This window comes from Poeciliopsis prolifica, unplaced genomic scaffold (assembly GCF_027474105.1).
Source record: "Poeciliopsis prolifica strain line A6 unplaced genomic scaffold, Auburn_PproV2 SCAFFOLD132, whole genome shotgun sequence".
NCBI lineage: Eukaryota > Metazoa > Chordata > Actinopteri > Cyprinodontiformes > Poeciliidae > Poeciliopsis > Poeciliopsis prolifica.
The window spans coordinates 567,175-588,894 of NW_026562507.1; the positions used below are offsets into that span (position 1 = coordinate 567,175).

General features: G+C 38.4%; 1 protein-coding gene across 1 annotated transcript in view; it reads left to right on the top strand.

The window, feature by feature from the left end:
• The first annotated feature begins 627 nt into the window (after positions 1–627).
• Positions 628–21,720, top strand: part of myo15b (myosin XVB) — a 76,787-nt gene continuing 55,694 nt past the window's right edge. The window contains exons 1-9 of the mRNA XM_055024902.1: positions 628–1,179; positions 1,305–1,472; positions 3,675–3,739; positions 3,823–3,886; positions 5,873–5,982; positions 6,378–6,452; positions 19,641–19,734; positions 19,808–19,911; positions 20,032–20,095. Of these exons, the coding sequence (XP_054880877.1) occupies positions 628–1,179; positions 1,305–1,472; positions 3,675–3,739; positions 3,823–3,886; positions 5,873–5,982; positions 6,378–6,452; positions 19,641–19,734; positions 19,808–19,911; positions 20,032–20,095 (1,296 nt within the window). The remainder of the gene's footprint in view (positions 1,180–1,304; positions 1,473–3,674; positions 3,740–3,822; positions 3,887–5,872; positions 5,983–6,377; positions 6,453–19,640; positions 19,735–19,807; positions 19,912–20,031; positions 20,096–21,720) is intronic.

The following is a 21,720-nucleotide window of genomic DNA, read 5'->3' on the forward strand; positions in this document are numbered from 1 at the left end:
TCTCAAGACCAAAGTAAAATATTTATAAAAGCAACAAATGAAAACACTAAAGATATTCTGGAGCAGCAGGTTGATGTCAAAGATAGGACACAGAGACTACTGCTTGATAAAACCGAAATGGCATCCCTTGAACACAACACGAGAAAGGCGGTAATAAATTCTGATGACGAAATATTAGAGTGGGATGTGAGTGAAGGGTTACATTTGATACCCACAAAAAAAAGAGTGACACCTTTTTTCAAAATGACTGATTGGATTCAAAAGAAAATGCCACAAAAAATAAACTTACGGAAGAAAATTTCAGCTGTGACTAAAGCAGTTGGTATAACCAGCTGGCTTCGAACCTTAAAACGAAAACAAAGCAGCAGGAGATCTGGGGACCAAGTTTTTAGACACAGAGTGGCTATGAGGATTGTCTGTAAAACCAGAGTAGCTAGTCAAAAAAACAATAGTTCTGCAGAGGACAAACTTAAGAAAGAAAAAACCAGGTTCAGGGAAACCAATGGAGATGCCACAGAAGAAAAAGCAGTGGTCAGCAATAAAGAACTAGATGCCAAATATGCAGTAGTACTTCCTACAGTGAAAAAACTGGCAAAGACAACTGAGACACATAAGACCGTTCCTTCTATGTCAAATTCATCAGGAGGACACGCTATCTGCAAGGCCAAACCCCCAAAGCCAGGAGCTAAACTGGTACTTCCTTCCAAACCAGATCTCAGTCTCCTGAAGTCCATGAAAAAGTCATTGCCAGAAAATTTGCGATCAGATGATGATGTGGAAAACAAGGGTCATAAGTTTCTCAACAACTCAGAAGAATTATCCATAGAAAAGAACATTACCAGTAGAGATGTGTTAGAAAACCAAGATGGAGTCCATGTGCTGCGTGGTGCTAGAGACAAGCTAAAACCTTCTCAGATGTCAGTAGGAATGTTAGGCAATGGACTAGCTCAAACCAAGTGTGCTCATACAGCTGTAGAAGTGGCTGACCAGACACAAAGATCTGTCTCTCAATGTTCTTCAAATGAAGTGACAAGTTTTGCAGAAACAGGTGTCTGTTCATTGTATGAAGAAGAAGCAGACAGAGAAGTTGCATTGTTGATGGGTGGGAATGGATTAAATACTATCGCCCAGCCAAAGTTTCACTGGACTGGAAACAACCAGATGAGTGGAGACCCTCAGGTGTGTATTCAATCTTCAATACTCTATTGAAACAAATAACGATTTGTTCAGATGATTTGACACCAAAGCATAAAATAAATGGTTTGATAAGTTGCAACGATCTGCAAAAATCTTTTGAGTTGCAGACTTGGCTTCGGACAGAAAACTTGCTTCCATATCAGACAGTTGAGAAGCAAACCAGGTGGACGGTCTATGATGATGATGGACGAGCTAGGACTCAAAGCAGCAGGGGACACTGGGAATCAGAAAATCCGACCCAAGAGTTGCTTGAGACTCAGCTAATTAGCAAACAAGTATTGTTACCTTTCCTTTAAATATTTTTACCCCTTTGTAGAATTCCTGTATTTTGCTTTTTTGTCACACTTAAAGCTACGGTATGTAACTTTAGTCCAGGAAAAGTGCATTTCTGCAGATGTCATTTGTAGCACTAGGAAGAGGTGTATGAGCATGATTTTTTTTCTTTTTTACAGATGATCCACCTTACTGTCACAATACTGTGACAGATTTAACAAATATGTAAAAACAGTTGATTTCATTTTGTTGACTTGAAGTATTAAAGTTGCAGTATTTAACTTTTATGTAAAAACTATCAGACAAAATTACACTGAGTAAGGAGGGGAAAAAATGATGTCATTAATTAAGGAAAAGAAAACTGTCCATACCAATTTGGGTAAGTTTCAAAAATTGCCACCTCAACATTTTAAAAGTTCATGCCTGCCTTTGCAACAGCTGCCCTTTGGGATTTGTGATCTAATTTTCATCTAATCCATCAGAGTGAAAAGATCAGTTTGAAAATGCTGGGTAAGACAACTGTGGTGGTCTTGGCTGTAGATGTACTGCTGAAGCTGAGGAATACCGAATGGAGATTCAGGGAAAAGGACAGTCCCCTCAGGGAGCGATGCAATGGTGATAAATGGCAAATCTGGCCACGGGAAGTTCTGCTCACCTGGAAACAACCAGATGAGTGGAGACCCTCTACAAACTGACAGGAGGGCAAGAGTCCCCAGAGGCTGCACACTGCAGTGGAGGCAGGGTGTGAGATTTTTAAACTTCTTCCTGCCCAGCAAAACAGAACCAAAAGTAAACTACCAGTTACTTTTGTTGGGACCCAAACACCAATTTTCTTCTCTGAGAGTCACAGTGGATGCTAAACGGCTTAGGTGGATGTCACTATCATTAGTTTATAGCTTGGTGATGAGTCCAAAGTGTACAGCCTATGTAGGGGAACTGATTGAGTGGATAGATATGTCGATGTTAATTGATTCTGGTATTTCATTGATTTCAGAAGACCTTACGATGTCCTTGTTTTGTGCAATAAATGGACAGATGTTGGACACATGTTGATTGCTGTACATTTGGACAAAATGGAGATAGAACAGGCTGTGCATGTTGTCAGAGAAGGCATACAAAGAGTTCAGTAATGCTTTATTTAAAGGGTTGTGCATAACACTGACATGACACTGTCATAAACATAACAGCTTCCATGAACATGGAGTCTTCAATCCCTGTTGTCATGAAGTGTCATTCAGTAAATAATTATACTTTTAATGCAAAGTTGACATTGTTTAAACTGTCTTTGTTATAACAACTTGTTTATTTAAAACATAACCCTAGACCAAAATGTCTACAATGGTTTGCCTCATGAAGTGGATTTTTGCACAGAAGGTTTATTGACTGCTTCAAAACATCCAAAGTAGTTGCTAAGTGCACTCATAAAGTTATAATATCCTAACAGGATAAGGGAGCAACCTTGTAGTCTATTATAGCACAGATCCCTTGCCACATGCGCCTGGTGTTTGACGAAAAAATGCTGAATTTTCTGACCATAGTCATGTTTTGCTCTTTCTGACGGCGCTGTTTAGGTTGGCTCTGGCTAACCTCCTGAGGTCCTCTCTGGGTCCAGTATGGAACTTTTACAAAATTATGTCACCATAATGTGACTGCATGGTGTGAAATGGATAATGTGGGGGAAAAAAATCTAGCTCCTTGATCTCCTCGTTGAACTATTGCTGTTTGCAAAGTTACACTGTTCCTGACCTAAATCAACCAATCAGTCATGAGGAGTCAAGCAACCTCTGCTATGCTGCTTAATTTGCTGATGATGGAAAATTAACTTAGTTTCACAGGAAAACAGTTTATCGGCCCTCATCAGTGATTATGCTAACTATCCAGCACTAACACAGCTGGTTCATTTTTGTAATGAACCAGCTGTAGCTTAGCAAAGAGCAAGCGGGAGAAGGTGAGCATAAGAGTGACAAAACAATCCTCCTGGCTCTGATTGGTTACTGCTGACTCCGTTACTGTGAGTCCACTGGGAGAAGGCAGAGGAGGGGAATTTATTCAGATTATATCTTTTTAGCCAGATTATCTGCCACAGCATAACTGTAATTTTAACAAATATTTTTTTTTTAAATATTTAAAAGTTATATACTGGAAGTTTTGATGGAGATGAGATTTTCAGGTTATCACATTGTCTATAATTATGTCTACTTCAGGTTTTGATGCCTGACAATAAAATAACAGTCAAATTGGATGAGGTAGAAGATCTTACATACCTAGAGTAAGTTTATACATCAACACATACCTCCATCATTTCATTTCAACTATGTGCACTAATTCAATATTTTTGTTGAGTGTTTTTAGAGATGTGTCTGAGAGCTCTGTGCTATTGAATCTGAAGAAGAGGTTTGACCGTGACTGTATTTATGTAAGTTCCACTGTTATTCTTAGCCTTTCAAATTAAAAAAATGAAGTACAGTATGAGAAATACAAAGAATTTCTTGATTCTCATGCATTTTATTGGTAACAACTTCTCAATCGTTAATTTCTGGAGACAGTCACCAGCCCCCCTGGTGATCCCACTAGAGATAAGCGTGTAAAGTGCGTCAATGGACGGATGTCTGTATGGATGGATGAATGAATGGATGTATGGATGGTAACACCTTTGCAGATGTACTTAAAGTATTGCTGACATAATAAATCCACTTTCACAATTGAAATTTCATTCTGTGAACAGAAAAACCTTTAATGCTGTAATAAATATTTCTCACAGAATACTACAAATGCCAAGTGCAGCTGTTTTTGCCTGTAGTAACGGGTCAAACAACAGCACCATTTTGTATCATAATCAGGGTAAATCAACCCATGAACAACCAAGGCTGATCAGTAGTAGTGGAGGAAGTTGTAAGATTTCAGAGAAGATTTGAGCAATTTGTGTGCAGTTTTGGAGGAAGGAGCTGGATGGAGTGATGAAAACGAGGAAGGTGCTTCTACTGAAGGACTACAAATCAGATTACAACATAATGTGGTTGCATTGTGCTGTACTTTTCATTTCTGATGCCTTAGTTTATCTTGCCTTGATGACAGCAGCTACATATGCCCTTTACTGGGCAGATAGCCTATATAGCTAAAATTACACATTTTTATGATTTTATTTTTAAATAGGACCTTTATGTTTTAATTTAGGATTTGTATCTCCCATGATATATTGCCAATTTGGGGTATAAAAAATTACACTTTTACATGTTTGTAATAAGTTATGAAACACATTTTAAAATATTGTAAGCAATGAATCTACCTTGTTTTTGTCTGTCTTGCTTTTAATTTAAATACCACAAATCAATATCAATTCAATTTATATAGCAGCAATTAATGAATCACTTCAACCCAATCATTTTTATTAAGCCTCCAGCAGAACCAGAACTTGACTCAGTATAATGGTCAGTCTGACACTCCCCTTAGAAAATACCCTGAATTCATACATAATACAGTACAAATTAAAATAATCCATTTTATGTTTGAGAATAAAATAAAGCTTAAACAATGTTTTAATAGTGATAATATATAAATTCATTGACTCAAAATAAAATCTGAGTGTGACTATTTTTCTTTTGAACTTATACCTCACAAAATATGTCTTTATCCATAAAGTCTGTCATTTTGAACAAACTATCAATTTGTTTTTGAATGCTGGCATAAGGTCTTATGACCTCAATATTTTCCCCAAAGCCCCCTAAGTGTATCAAGCAATATGAAGTGCAGGTGGTTGTTTGCCCTCTTGTCTACAGCTTGTAAAATTTCTGTAAACCACAGGATACGAGACCAATCTAAGAGTTATGAAAGCCATTTATTATATGGCTCAAATAAATCTTGTTGCAGTCCTTCACTAGAACCAGCTCTGTTTTCTTCATCACTCCATCCAGCTCCTTCCTCCAACATGGCAAATAAATAGTTTAAATCTTACAACTTCCTCCACTTCTGTGTATTCAGCCTCAGTTTTTTTTTTTGTTTGTTTGTTTGATTTTCCCTGATAATGATACAAGATGGCGCTGGCATTTGACCCGGTTACTACAGGCAAAAACAGCGAGCGACACTGCATTTATAGTATTCTGTGACAAATATTTATTAAGAGCTTGTGTACTCAGAATGAAAGCACAGTAGTTCATGTTTTTAAATCATCTAAGTGGATTTATTGTGTGTGACACTTTAAACCCAGGCTTCTAACAATTCAGAGTCAAAGAATTTCCAATTAACTTTAACAAATCATACTTTACATTTAGTTCTAAAAACTTCCACACTGTAATTTGTGTAGAAGTATGTTGTAACTGGCTACCAGTAGATTCAATTCCTACTAAATTAGCTACTCAATCTTTGTGATGTCTGTGTACTTAGCAAATAATATATTTTACTCCAGACCTACATTGGAAACATCCTACTGTCCATCAATCCCTTCAAGTCGCTCACCATTTTCTCTGAGGAAATGAGGCAGAAATATGAGGGCAAGGAGCAAAATAACAACCCACCGTGAGTAAACGTTTCTCAAATTGCACTTGCTTGTTTTCCTATATATACTATATATACACATATTATGTCATCTTGGCATTTTTTATTTTTATTAAGTTATTATTTTTATTGTTACTAAGCTGTTGCTTTTCAACAGCTTAGTAACTTATTTGAGTGCAATCTCCCTATTTCTTAACACCACACATAATAGTATTTTCTGCTATTGTCTCGTACAAGATATTATTATTGTTCATCTTATTTCTTCATATATTGTTATAACACTTTAACAGCTTTTTGTGTGAACCTTTATATTTGTTGGTGTCCCCTTTGCGGGACAAAAAGGTTATTTCTATTCTATTCTATTCAAAAATGTGTCCTGTCTTAGTGCTGATTTAAGAAATGTTTATGTGCCTTAGCCATGTGTATGCCATAGCTGACTCCACCTTCCGGCTATCCCAGTCCTCAACACAAGACCAATGCATCATTTTGAGGTATGAATGAAAATACAGTTTTATAATTTCTTGTTTCTCATACATTTTTAACATTCAGGACTTGGCAGCATCCAGTCAATTGGTGACTGAGCGCAGGAGGTGTTACTACTCCTTTCAGTAGTATCACAATTCAGCATTAATTTAAAGTCTGTCACATTTCCTGGAAATGAGTGGGAAAAAATCTGTAATTCTAGATGAAAATCTCATAAAAAATCAGTCTAATTAGTCTAGTGTGTGGTAACACAATCCAGCCTTGATTCTCAGTTTGCGACTCATCTGGAAATGATTAATTTTCAGATGTCTTTTTGTTTACGTGTTTTGACCGACTGGAATTTGTTGATGGTGCCTAAATGAATGAACAGAATGTTCATTTAGGGACATGAACTTGCTCCATGAAGGCTTGTGAAAAACTGGGGTACTTTCAGTAAAGAGCCATTCCAACAGCTGAATCCATCTGTAACTTTTAATTTTTTTATTTTTTGTGGCACCAGTGGTCATTTTTTACTTAAGAGCTGGAGAGGAAGGAGAATAGAGAGAGGAGGGAAAACATGCAGTATTTGGCCAGAGGCTAGAACTCGTACCAGTGAAGTGACAGTGTAGTATCACTTTCCACCTCCCCATCTGTAATTTTGGTTGGCTTCTTAAATTTGTGATTCAGATGACATTGTCCGATCTCAATCGTATTTAGCTAACAAAAACAATTTAGCAAAAATAAATAGTATATGCTGCCCTCGGACTAATAATGACTGAACAGATTCTCACTGCCTGTGCCTCCATGTTGTTAAAACACCAGGGCCATGGTGAGGAGAAGGGGAATGGAACTAGCTTTTGCCAAGTTGCAGATGATGTAGTACCAACATCCCACAATACAGATGGAGGTCAGGAAATAAACACAGCCCATTTATTTCTGCTGATCCAGCTTCACAATGCCTAAAGTCTGTCATGTTCGATTGTTCCAACCGTCCTAATAGAAAGAAAGATAAATGTTATTTTTGTGTTACGACGGTAGTTGGTCATCCATCCAACCATTTTCTGTTCACCCTTGTTGCTAGTGAGGTCGGGAGATATCTTGAATTAGTCCATAATTCAAGATAGCTTAAATGTATTTTTGGATAGGAGAAATGTAGTTTTGACTAGTGAAAATTAAATTATAGATATCTTAAAAGCACATAATGACATTTGCTGGACAAACATTTGCGTATGTCCAGCAAACGTTTCGGGTGAGAGGCGGGGTACACCCTGGACAGGTTGCCATACTGTTGCAGGGCATCACAGAGAGATGCAGGACAAACAACCATACACACACATGCGCATTTGCATGCACACACACCTAGAGTGAATTTAGAGAGACCAATTAACCGGACAGGCAAGAGGAAGCCTGAGTACCTGGTGAAAACCCATGAATGCACAGAGAAAATATGCAAACTGCAAGACACTGGGCCTGGAATCGAACCCAGGACTTTCTTGCTGCAATGCAACAGTGTTGCAGTTGGCCATAAGGAGTTAATCTTAAAAAAACCGACTGAAGAAAGACAAGAGAAGTGGATCCACATTCTATTAGCTTGATAGCGACCTTGAACGATAATGTTCAACAACTAAACATATATGCTCCAATTTTTGTATTTGTGTGAAACTGGTTGGCCTTGAATGTTTCTGAGGGTTTTTGGGCTTCATAACGGTGTGCTTGATAACGTTTCAAAAGAATAATTAAAAATTCTCAATGTTATTCTAGACATTGTATGGCAAAATGTTTTTACATCAGGCTACATGGCTACTGCGTTAACATACCAACATGCCTCTCTATGCTGTAGTCGGTGATGTTTTTTGCTGCTGACCATGATCACTTATGTGACGAAAACACATAAATGATTATGTATCCTCTGTTGCTGTTGCTCTTCCAACAAATGTTGCTAAAACAAATATTGCTTTTTAAGTTTTAGATCAACTAAGTTAAGCACTGTTCAAGTTATTTGAAGGCACAGAATCACCTCAGTATGGGTCCACATTCTCAGGAGAGAAATAAATTTTAGCTATCGTACTCACACCTAAGAACAGTTAATTTAGTCAAAGAATATCATAAATATGTGTTTATGTATTCCATCTCAAGTTGGTTTGCACTGATTGCAGTTTTCTGACTGCAATCAATCAGAAAAGATTGCTGATTTTAGTGAAGCCTTATCTGCCAATTTTGATATTTTGTCTGAAATATTTCTAAATATAGTGTTAGAATGACCCTTAGCGGCAGGCTTTAAAAGAGGAGTCTTGAGGCGGAGAGATGTAGTGCAAAAGCTTTGCTACATTCCTCAGTCCATTGGATCTTATTCGGGGCCTTCCCCTTTGTCAAGTTGTTTAACACAGCTGAGCGCTCTGCAAACTGAGGAATACATTTTCTGTACCATCCAACCAGGCCCAAAAAGCTCCTCAATTTCTTCTTTGTTGTAGGTACAGGAAACTTATGAACTGCATCCACTTTCCCCACCTGTGGTCTAATTTTTCCAAAACCAATGATGTAACCTAAATAGGCCACCTCTCTCCGGGCAATGGCACATTTCTGGAAGTTAATAGTCATTCCAGCTGCTCTAATGCATGCTATCACTTGTTTTAAATGAGACATGTGGTCTTTCCAGGTTTGACTGAACACAACCACATCGTCCAAGTAAGCTGCTGAAAAACTGGACACATCCCTCAAAACATGATCCATAAGTCTTTGAAAGGTGGCAGGCGCTCCCTGCAGGCCAAATGGCATCACTTTAAAATGATACATACCAAATGGTGTTCTGAATGCAGTCAGCTTGCGAGCCTCTGGTGCCAGTGCCAGCTGCCAGTATCCTTTACTTAAGTCCAGAGTAGTAATGTATCTGGCTCCTCCAACTCTTTCCAACAGGTCATCTATTCTGGGCATAGGATATGCATCAAACTGAGACAAAGAATTCAGATAACGAAAGTCAATACAAAATCTCAGTGAGCCATCCTTTTTAGGAACCAGAACCACAGGGCTACACCGTTCACTGGTTGAAATTTCAATGATGCCCAGTTCCAACATAAAGTTGATCTCTTTCTTCAAGTCTGGTACCAACCGTTCTGGGATCCTGTAGCTTTTCTGCCGAGCTGGAGCATCTTTCTTGAGACAGATCTCATGTTGTACCAGGTCAGTGAAACCTGGTGCCTCTGAAAAGAGTGTAGAATCCAGCAGAGCTGCAACTTCCTCCTGTTGGGGGACTAACAGATGAGAAAGATCAATTGCCCTAAACTGTGTTTCACTTGAGGGCAAAAACTTTTCTTTCACTTCCTCATCTTGAACGTTACAAATCAAGAGCTGCTGCACTGGTGTCTGATGCACCTGGAATTCCTTCAGCAAATTCACATGAAATGTCTGATGTTTTTTCACTCTGTCAGGCATAAACAGTTCATATGTGACCTACTTGCCGCGTCACTTCATATGGGCCATGCCACTGAGCAAGCAATTTGTTATCTGAGGTTGGTAGCAGCAGTAGAACCTGCTGGCCTGGTTTCAGGACCCTCTCTGTCGACTTCCGGTCATACCATCTTTTCTGGTTTTGTTGTGCTGTCTTTATGTTCTCCTGCACCAAAGCTGTCATTTCCTCCAATCTCTGTCGCATCTTGACCACATATGCCACGTTGTTGTCCTCCGCCGCTTCAGGATGTTCCCAGTAGTCCTTCAGGAGGTCCAGTGGTCCTCTAACTTGACGTCCATAGAGCAGCTCAAAATGGAGAAAATCCAGTCGAAGCCTGTGGGACCTCTCTATAGGCAAACAGCAAATAGGGCAACCACTGGTCCCAATCTGCTCCTGTAGTGGAAACAAATTTACGCAGCATGTTCTTTAAAGTCTGGTTGTATCTTTCAACAAGCCCATCGGTCTGCGGATGATAGGGGGTGGTCTTAATCCCTTTCACTCCCAATAACTTGTAGACTTGTTTTAACAGCTTAGACATGAAGTTTGTTCCACAGTCTGTCAAAACTTCTTTCGGTATCCCTACTCTGGAGAACAGTTGTATCAGACAGTTAGCCACATTTCTGGCCTTCACACATCTCAGGGGGAAAACTTCAGGATACCGAGTTGCATAATCACATATAACCAAGATATATTTGTTGCCTGCTGAGCTTCTCTCTAGAGGACCTACTACATCCATCCCTATTCTCTCAAAAGGAGTACCAATAATTGGTAGGGGTTGAAGTTGGGCCTGAGAGATCTTCTTTCCAGAAGTGAGTTGACATTTAACACAGGACTTACAAAAGTTCGATATCTGAATATACATTCCAGGCCACACAAATCTTCTGGAAATTCTACACAATGTTTTGTGAAATCCATATGTCCAGCCCACGGAACTGTGTGTCCCAGATCCATTACTCTCTCTCTGAACTGTTGTGGTAATGCTAAAGACTCTACATCCCCTTTACGCTGATACAAAATTCCCCTTTTTACTACATAAGTAGCTTCATCAAGAAATCCTGTAGTGGTCTGCCTGTTCCCATCTACCTCCATAACTTTCTCAAACCAACCTTTTAAAGTTGGATCCTGTCTCTGAAGTTCACCCACATTAGCTGGAAGATCAACATCCAACAGCTGAAATGGTTTAACAGTGTTCTCTGTTTGCTTAGCAGAACCTCTTATTTTATCCCTCCTTTTTTCAGCCTTGGTTTTATAAGGTTTAACTGGTCCCATTTCCCATACTTCATCAAAAAACGGTAACTCACTCAAGGTGTTTTGAGAACTTTGAGCTCTTGTAGTGACCATATTGTGCCCCCCAGATGTCATTTTACATGGGTACTGTACGGTTTGGGCTGCAAGAGGCCTAGTTATGTCTGGTGGGGAAAAGTTGTCAGTCTGCTGAAGAAGGTGATAATGGGAACATCATTACCCAGAATAACAGCATAAGGTAGTGTTGCTGCAAGAGCTACTGATAGAAAAAATATATGTCCTCCCACAGTCAGATATATGTCAGCCATTGGATATTCATGTTTGTCCCCATGTATGCAGCTTATCTGACATTTATCCTCAGTCCACCTTTCCCTAGGTACTAAGGAAGACAAAACCACAGTCTGAAACCCACCTGTATCTAGCAAAGCTGTCTCTCGTTTCCCATTAATCAAAACAGTTGTAGTACAAGCAACATCATGAAAAACACATGCAGTAGGTCTGGGAACCGTACAAAACATGGATGGCTTAGAATGATCAGTGAGGGGGCAGAAATACTGAGTGTGGCCCAGTCCATTACATAAATAACATCTTAAGTCACGCTTGCCAGAACGAAAAGGCGCGTTCTTTGTAGAATCAGGTTTGTACTTACTAGAAGAAGGTTGCCTACCCCTAGAAAATGTCCTGTTCTCCACCTGACCACCACCTTGTTCATTTCCAAAAGACTTATTTCTGTGGGCAAAACTGGAGTCTCTGCCAACAGTATTATGCCTTGTCCCCTGTCGAGCTGCCATGAAGACCTCCGCCAGGTGTGCTGCTTTCTCCGCTGTCTTTGGATCGTGCTCCCGAAGCCACACCTCCAGTTCAGGGTTGACCATCCTCAGGAACTGCTCCAGGACCATTGTCTCTGAAATGTCCTTTACAGTTGCCTTGTGTGGTTTAATCCACTTGAAAAACATTTCTTTGAGGCGCACATACAGTTCTTGTGGAGTCTCTCCCGGAAAAATGTCCAAAGAACGGAAACGTCGACGATAGGTTTCAGGTGTAATCTCATACTTCTGCAATATGGCCACCTTCACCTTTTCATAATCTTCTGAGTCTGCAAAATCCATCAAGACATAAGCACTTCGGGCCTTACCAGTCAGTAGCGGAATTAGCCGGATAGCCCATTCCTCCTGCGGCCATCGACAAACTCGGGCCATTCTTTCAAAAGTGGTCAAAAAATTTTCAATGTCGTCATCAGGTAGCAAAGGATGTAGCTTAGGTTCTCTGTGCATGCTGATGTCCCTCTCCCTAGGTACTAAGGAAGACAAAACCACAGTCTGAAACCCACCTGTATCTAGCAAAGCTGTCTCTCGTTTCCCGTTTCTCGTTTCTCGTTTTTTCCCATAAAAAAACAGCATAAAATTAGAATCTTTTCTGCAAAAATTGCAGTCAGTTGCATATCAGACTGTTTTTGAAAAGAGGGAGCCGTGCAGTTACGATGGCGTCAATCCAGCTTCACCGTTGGCAGGCTGATTTGTCTTGTGGAAAGGAGTTTCTTTGTATATAAACCAACAAGTCAGACCAAGATGTCTGACTTGTCCCTTCGTCAGGATCAACTATGTCCTCTTGAGGCTGCAGCGCTCCTGGCTGTGTCTGCTCACCTTCAGCGTCGTGCCGCAGAACATCCACTTGCTGCTGAATTTGGTGAAACTGGTGCTGCACAAACTTCCATCTTTGCTCTTGACGAGAAGCCTCTTTTGCCATCTGTTGGTCTATTACTGACTGAGACTGAATGAGCGATTTCACCAAATCTGAAAGCTCATCAATCTTCTCACAGGTGCTGGGTGCCACGCCCTCCGGATCAACAGATGCCATCGCTCCCTCATCAGACGGCACCTGTTGGTCTTGCTTCCTCCTTTCTCTCTCTTTTTTTTAACATTTAACTTTTTATTGAAAATTTTTCCATTTATTTACATATACAATGAACTTGAACACATCACATCCACCTCTACCAAAAATAAAAAGAAACCAAAACTGTTGCTCGGGAGCTTGTACTCATTATTACCTTATTGTCTCTCGTTTTCATAGGCCTTTATCCACTTTTGCCGCTCTCTGTTGTCCTGAATATAGTCCATTTTGTCCATTTTTCTTCCATTTGTGTTTGTTGCAGTCTCAATCTGTGTGTTAGTTTTTCTATGATATAAATTTCTTCCACTATTCCAGTCCATTGTTCTTGGCACGGGGCGTCCTCTTTCCCCACTTCCTCGTGATCGCTTTCTTACCGGCTATCAACAGAATCTTAATCAGGTATCTATCTTTTACCCTAATCTTGGTGTTATTAAAATTACATAGATATAATACCATGCTACTCATAGGGATATCATATCCCAGTATACTCTTCACAGATACATAAACATTTTTCCAGAATGTAACAATTTTTGGACAGTTCCAAAATATGTGCGAGTGATCTGCATTCATCATTCCACATTTTCTCCAGCACCCTGCGCTTGAATCACTATATTTATTCTTGATTTTAGGCGTGATGAAAAAACGTATGAGGTTCTTCCATGCAAACTCCCTCCATATCCGTGAATTAGTAGATGTCTGTTGCGTTTTCCACATATCTAGCCAGTCTTTATCCGTAATTGTCATATTAAACTCTGATTCCCATTTCTCTTTAATATACTTTGTAGAGTGCTTGTTCATTAGTTTTTGGTTAGTGTAGAGATGGTTTTCATTTTAGTACCTTTAATAGAATTAAGTACCACTCCAATCACATCATTCCTTTCCTGCTTAGTATCCCATTTGATTTCTGTCCTATAGTAGTCTCATTTGCAAGTACCTGTAGAACTCATGTTTATCTAGGTTATACTTGTCCTTCATTTTTTGAAAGCTCAACAGCTCACTATTTTCCTGGAGGGTATACCATCCCGTAATCCCCTTCCCTATCCATTGTTTGAATCCTTTATCATATTTTAATGGTTAAAATCACTGTCGTATGCTATCCATCTAAGCACTTTAATTTCTTTCTTATTTTGTGTTTTTTCAATGTTTTGAACCATATTTCCAATGTAAAATTAGTGATCGGATCTATATATTTCTTGATCTTCTCATATCTATCCTCATCTCCAATAACACTCTGAATTGGACATCCTCCAAACTCTTTCTCCATGTCTTTCCACCTTGCTGAGTAGTCCGGCGAGCACCAACACACAACATGCCTGAGCTGTGCTGCCCAGAAGTACTCTCTCAGTCTTGGTAGGCCCATACCCCCTTTGTCTTTCGGTAGCTGTAACGTTTTCATATTTAACTCTGGGTTTTTTGCCCCCCCAGATGAATCTTGATAAAATCTTGTCCCAGATATCAAATTGAGTTTGACTCACCTCAATCGGTAATGCCTGGAACAGATATACAAATTTCGCTTGCACATTCATTTTGATAATTTCGATTCTCGAGTTCAAATCCAATGGTAAAGTATTCCATCTATCTATATCTTTTTGTAGTTCTTGGGTTATTTTACTATAATTCGCTTTAAACAATGTAGATAGTTCTTTAGTAATATTGATTCCTAGATATTTTATTTCTTTCGTGTTCCATTTAATGGGAAAAGCTTCCTGTATTTCTTTTGATGGATTATAGTTGAGTGTTAGTGTCTGTGTTTTGCTTACATTAATTTTGTATCCTGAAGATTTTCATACTTTCTAAACAGGTCCATCAAAACTGGCAGCGATCTATTTGGCTGTTCAAGGAAGGTTATTATATCATCTACAAAAAGTCCTATTTTATGTTCTTCACCATTTACTGTAACGCCTTTGATTCTTTCATCTTGACGAACTGCCTGTGCCAAAGGTTCTACAAAGAGTGCAAATAGAGTAGTTGTCAAGACTATTACAAGCAGCACCCTTGTCTGGTTGATCTTTGTATGTTAAATTGATCAGTCAGACTTCCATTTATTTTTATTCTCGCTGTAGGTTGATGGTATAATGCTTTTATACTCAATATCGATTTATTGTTGAATCCAAATCGTTCTATCACCCTATATAGAAAAGTCCAATTCACCAAATCGAATGCTTTTTCTGCATCGACACTTACTAATATGGTACTTTGTTTTTTCTGTTGCGCTTGATCCACTATATGCAATACTCTTTCTAATATTATCGTGAGTTTGTCGTCCTCTCATAAATCCTGTTTGATCCTCCTCTATCAATTCTGTTACTAATTTATTTAATCTAGCAGAGATAATGGATGTGTAAATCTTATAGTCCACATTCAACAGTGAAATTGGTCTATAACTACTACATTGTTCATTATCTTTCCCTTGTTTTGGTATGACTGTAATTATAGCTTCTCTCCATGAAGGAGGTATTTTATTATTATTAAGTGTCCAATTGAAGGATGCTGTAAGTATTGAGACTAATTCTTCTTTAAAAATCTTATACCATCGGGTATCCATTACTGCCTGGTGATTTATTGTTTTTAAGTGAGTTTATCGCCTCCTTTACCTTTCTATTGTAATTGTTGCTGTCAGTGACTCATTTGTATTTTGCCAATTGTTGGTAGATCTAATGTGTTTAAAAAGGTTCTCATTTCCTCCTCTTGAGCGCCTTCAGGTTGTGTATAACTTCTCATAATATCCTCGGAAAATGTCTTCTATTTCTTCTGGATCATTAGTTAATTCTCCTGTGTTGGGGTTCCTGATTTTGTTTATTGTATTAAGTGTTTGCTGCTTTCGAATACGTTTTGCTAGCAGTCTCCTTTCTCTCTCTTTTGTCATCCTCAGCTCCACTTTGCGACTTCGGCCCCAGCTTCTGACACCACTTGTTAGAATGACCCTTAGCGGCAGGCTTTAAAAGAGGAGTCTTGAGGCAGAGAGATGCAGTGCAGACCAACCAGGTGTTTAATCACCAACATTTAAACAAACAATCCTGCATACAAAGGGGGAAAATGCATTCCCACAGCAGCCACACCCACATGTGGGCAACCTGTCGGCTTTTATAGTCACAGCCCCCAAAAAGCAGGATAAAACAAAATACATATACACAAACAAGACAATACATCTTCCCATAATATTAAACACTTCATTTCATAGCAATCATTTCATTTCTAAAAATACTCTTATAAATATCAATCCAATTAGTAAATTCTAAAAGTCACAGTGCTTTGCTCCCCTATATTTGGTCTCTCCCAGAACCCTTATAAGGAAAGAACTGAGGTAAGCCAATCTAAGTAAACAATTAAAACATTTAAACTGTCTTCCTACACGTAATGAAGACCTTCATTACATATAGCAAGAAAGTTTCTGCGTTGGCAACGATGGGGTCACTATTGTTACCTGCAAACATGTAGACATGAAGTGATGGGTTGATCTGTTAGTCAAACTTTTCATGGAAAAGCAACAGAAGACAGTGGGTGATTTTTAAACCTTTGCTGAGATAGATAAATTGTGTGGCTACAACTAGCTTCACATACAAGTATCGGCCAATCAGCAATCCCCCAAAGTCAAGATAAATCAACTAGCTGATAAATGTATCATATATTATTCATGCACAATATAATGTAAATATTATGGTCAGAAATTCAATTCATTTAGCAGGTGTGTGAATGATCTAATCAAGCCATTTCAGAACAATTTACTTTCCACATGTCTGAGTTGTCCACCCCGCTTGGTAAGTAATTTTTTTTCTGAGATGGCTTATATAACTATCTGACACCAACTGGTATGATAGATGTCATGCTTTGCACATTGCTTGGTGATTGCACTTTTAGTTGAGCATGCTGAATATTAAGTGTTGGAGAAGAAAATTGAGCAGGTGAACATTAAGTCAAATTCTTGGCTAATTTAGGTAGATTTGTAATAGTCTTGACAAATTTTTTATGATCTTGAATGTGTACATAAATATTTGTCAGACTTATCAACTTTTCTGATCCTGATTCTTTTTCTTTGAAAAACTGTAAAAGGATTTTTTTATGTTGAAAGCATTAGTTTCCAGACATAATGTTCGGTATGTTGTCATTATACCAGTTGTTGTGCCTTCTCATATGCATTTTACAGGATGTTTTAATCCTTTCATTGCCATTTTTCTAGATATCTTAATATATCTTGAAAAATGATATTTTAAGAATTGGTTGAATTCTCAACCAATTCTCAGTTTGGTTGAGAATTGGTTGAGTTTGGTTGAGTCATCAGCATCGGTCTTTCCCACTTCCTGACCTCTCCCTCGCTCCCAGAATTCATGCTTCAAAATTTGTTATGTAAGTGTTAATATCTCTGAAACTCCACATCTTTGTAATTGAGGCAATGTATTGTAATACATTGTGGTATACAATTTATTCCTTGTATACTACAAGAAATATATTGTAGTAAAAATGTATTCCTTTGTTACATTTTTCATCGTTATGTTTTTTGTTTGTGATGATCCGGAGACCAACACCAGCTATTTTACTTGGAGACTCAAGACTGTCCAATGCAGTACCTATGAGCAGCACGTGGTGTCAAACTTCACAAACAACCTGTGTCAGTGAGTGGACAACCCTTTGGGGGAGTGTAGATAGGTCATGTCTTCAGTGAGACATTTCAGGTGAGAGCTGGGGTGCACTCTGGACAGGTCGCCAGGCCATTGCGAGGCAACACAGAGACAGACAGGACAAACAATCATGGACACACACACACCTAAGAAGAATTTACAGAAACCAATTAACTTATGAGTCATGGGAGGAAGCCGGAGTACCAGGAGAGAACCTGCCATGCACAGGGTGAACATGCAAAGTTCATGCAAAAAAGACATCGAGCCAGGAATCAAACCAAGGACCTTCTTGCTGCAAGGCAATAAATAGTGCTACCAACTGCACCACTATGTCAACAAGACAATGCAAAAAACAGTGTGCTTAATACATTTTCATTCAATACAACATACTGTTCAAAGTCCAAGGTGGAGAAAGTAATGCTTCCAGGTCATGCAGTATGATATAGTAAATTTTCTTTTAGTGCCAGTGCCATCATTTCTTACCCAGTTCATGTTTCTGTTGAAAATCTAATAAGAGATAGGCACCAGCACCCCTCCCAACCCCACTAGGGACAAAGATGTCAGAAGATAAAGATGTCAGAAGATGGATGGATGGATGGATGGATGGATGGATGGATGGATGGATGGATGGATGGATGGATGGATGGATGGATGGATGGATGGATGGATGGATGGATGGATGGATGGATGGATCGATGGATGGATGGATGGATGGATGGATGGATCGATGGATCACATAGACCTTTTAAAAAGCAATATTTGAGTGAAAGCAACATGTGAAACATGAAAGTGGACATTATTCTATGTTGTAATATGTTTTCAAATTATAGTTTGAAAACATAATTTTCAGAAAACCGCATGTTTATTAAATGTTTGTTTTCCAAATAATTTATAAAGCTCAAAACAATAAAATACATATTTAATATTTATTACAAATACTTAAATATGATAGTCTTGATTTATGATTTATGAGCTATTGCACAGAGTTTTTAGATCATACATAGTATGAAAAAAAACATGTTTTAACTTTTTTTTTTTTTTTTTTGATTTTATTGGCTGTAGTGGCCTTTATTTAATGGGCAGGAAAGTGGGTAATGAGAGAAGGGCAAGACATGCGGCAAAGGTTGGCAGGCCGGGAATCGAACCTGCGACGGTCACGTCGAGGTCTAAAGCCTCGACGTGAGGCCACCCCGCAGTGGTGGTGGACAACCCACATATTTCTATTTGTGGGTTGTGCTTTACTTCTTCAGACCCTTTTTTAACTTTGAGTCCCTGCCCCTTCGAGGACCTCTGTGGTCCTGGTTTTACAAGATGGCATAATTTATTAACAACTCTGTATTCTAATTCACAGGCACAACATTCATATCGCATGCATTTTTCACAGACATATTCCAAGTTATGCATGGACAAAACTGAAATACTTCCATCTTACTATGCAGGGTTACAAAACTCAGTTCATACAATTTGATTTACTAGCACAAAATATTTATGACCGGATTTTGTGTCCAAACATCTGCCTTAAAGCTACAGTATGTATTTATTATTATTATTATTGAAAATATAAATATTTTGACCTGAAAACTGTCACTATGTTGTCACAGTTTGGTATGAGACAGATCAACTAAAAAGATAGAGGTCCTTCCAGTGCTTCCATTTCCATTTGAAGAAATACATAGCTCCTGGTCAAACGCAACCAATGAGAGCCAGGAAGAGGGTCTCAGAGCTGTCAATCAAGCTCCTGTATGTCCTGCCTAGTATGGACAAACAACTTACCTTTACAGAAAAACTGTTTATCCATCATCATTGCTCATTAGCCCGAGCAGTCATGATAGGCTCTGTTATCAAAAACAGAGTCTGTCATCTCTTAACTCCAATATTAGGTATTTTGAAAAATGATTGATACTTTTATAGATTAAGTTCTAATATTTCTTTGAAGATTTCGAAGAGTCTCTTTAGTTTAGGAAGCTATTTCTCCTCAGTTTTTCTATGATAATTTGTCCAATACATTTCTTCTTATTCAGTGGACAGAGTGGTTCTGGAAAGACTGAAGCTATGAAGCATATAGTCCATTACCTCAGCTCAATGTGTCAGGACGGAAATGGCAATCTAAGACAGGTAATTCAAAGTTGAAAAAAAAATCTATTACCATTTTTGCTTTCATGTGCACGTGTATTCATTTCTTAATTAGCCGATGGAAGTCTTTCCCATCTTGGAAAGCTTTGGGAATGCCAAGACCATCCTGAACAACAATTCCAGCCGATTTGGCAAGTATCTTCACATTCACATACTCCAGTAAGTCCACCAATTATTACTTAATCCAGGAATATTTGTAGATTGATCTTTTATCATGAGAGATGAGAGATTGGTAAAATTGATTGCAGCTATTTTTTAATTTGGTCTCCTGGTTGACAGTGGAGTTGTTGTAGGATCCTCACTGTCTCACTATCTCTTGGAGAAGTCCCGGGTTGTCTTTCAGGTAAGTTCACTGAGTGCTTTGTCTAAAAAACATTATTGACAGAAATTGTATATGTCAGAGGTGTTGGTCTTGAAAATGCCAGAAAAGATTTTAATGCATAGAATATATATTCTAGATTTTCACTCTTAGTACTACTTCAAACCTCTTTATTTCTGAGGGGTGTATACATCTAGGTAAGTTTGGCACAGATTGAAAGATTGTAGATTTATCTTACTGAATTCTAATCACTAGTCAGTTGTTACGTTTATATGCGTACATATAATGCATTATTGCAATATATGTCAATAATTCTAAAAATAAGAAACTATGGAACTGTTTTCTCATTTCACATTTCATGAGTATATAGATTCAGTTTGACTTTCACAATATCCTAAAAAGGGTTCAACCCATATGGCAAGACATAGTCAGACACTTATCAATGTCATATTTATAACTAAACCTAAGAGGATAATAAAAGCTTGCCATTTTCCTCCAATGGCCATAAACTCACATTTGATGTTTAACAATACTGACTGAATAAGATTCCAAAGAATGCTTATTTGGAGGTATCTCCTGAACTGTACATTGTATATTTTTAAGATTTAAAAAATTACCATCACAAGAGCTTTTCTCACAGCTCCTGAATCTGACCCCTCTGTTTCGGTCCCTTGCGCTGCTGTTTTTACATGGCTTGAATGTGTTGTTTTTTCATTATTAGAGGATGCTTTGGGTACATTACATGCTCAGGACTCCCTGTGATTCTGTTACTCTACATTTTGTAAAGAATTACTTTCTGGTAAAGGGTTAGGACAGTCAGTTCTTGCCATTATTAATTGGAGTCTGCCCGCTGGTATGATTCTTGCTCATTTTAAGCATGCTGTGGTGCAGCTACTGCTTAAGAAATCTGGCATTGATCACACTGCCCTGGCTAATTACATGTCTATTGAAATGTTGCCAATTCTTTCAAAGGGTTCAGGAAAATTTGTTTTTGTCATTGGAAAGAGTTTTTAAGTGAGAACAGCATTCTAGAGTTTTTTTTTGTTGTTGTCAATTTTTCTACTGAAGGACTGCAACCAGATTTTTTGAGCCATAGGAAGCAATAATGATGCCAACATTTCTTGGAAGGAAGGGTCCAACAGAGAAGGGTTGGAGATGGACGTCTGTCTCTGCCAAATCACTGAATATTAATAAATAGATTTATGTATATAATAGTTATACATCTTTAATTCTGGCTTACTTCAAATAATCCAGCCACTTTAAAGCAACTTTAGTTCTGTGTGAATGTTCAGAGTATGTCTTTCATTAGCCACACTTCCATTTCCACAAATTGAGTTCCATTTTTCTAATACTGATTAGAAAAATCAAAATTTTTCTAATCAGAAAAGTATTTTTTTACTGAACGTAAAAATACTGCTCAGTATTTTTATGTTATAATCTTGCATAGAGGGATTATCAGTCAACATTATGCTGAAACAGAAGCCTGTGCATATTGCCTCCAGAAAGAAAGCACATATTAAAGCTGCAAGCATCATTGGGGCCCTCACAGTTCACCGCCACTCTGGCCTCATTGTGACCCACTCACCATCGTCAATGCTCTCTCACATTCCGGTAAATCATGTGAACTTTGGTGCAAATCAGATGATTCA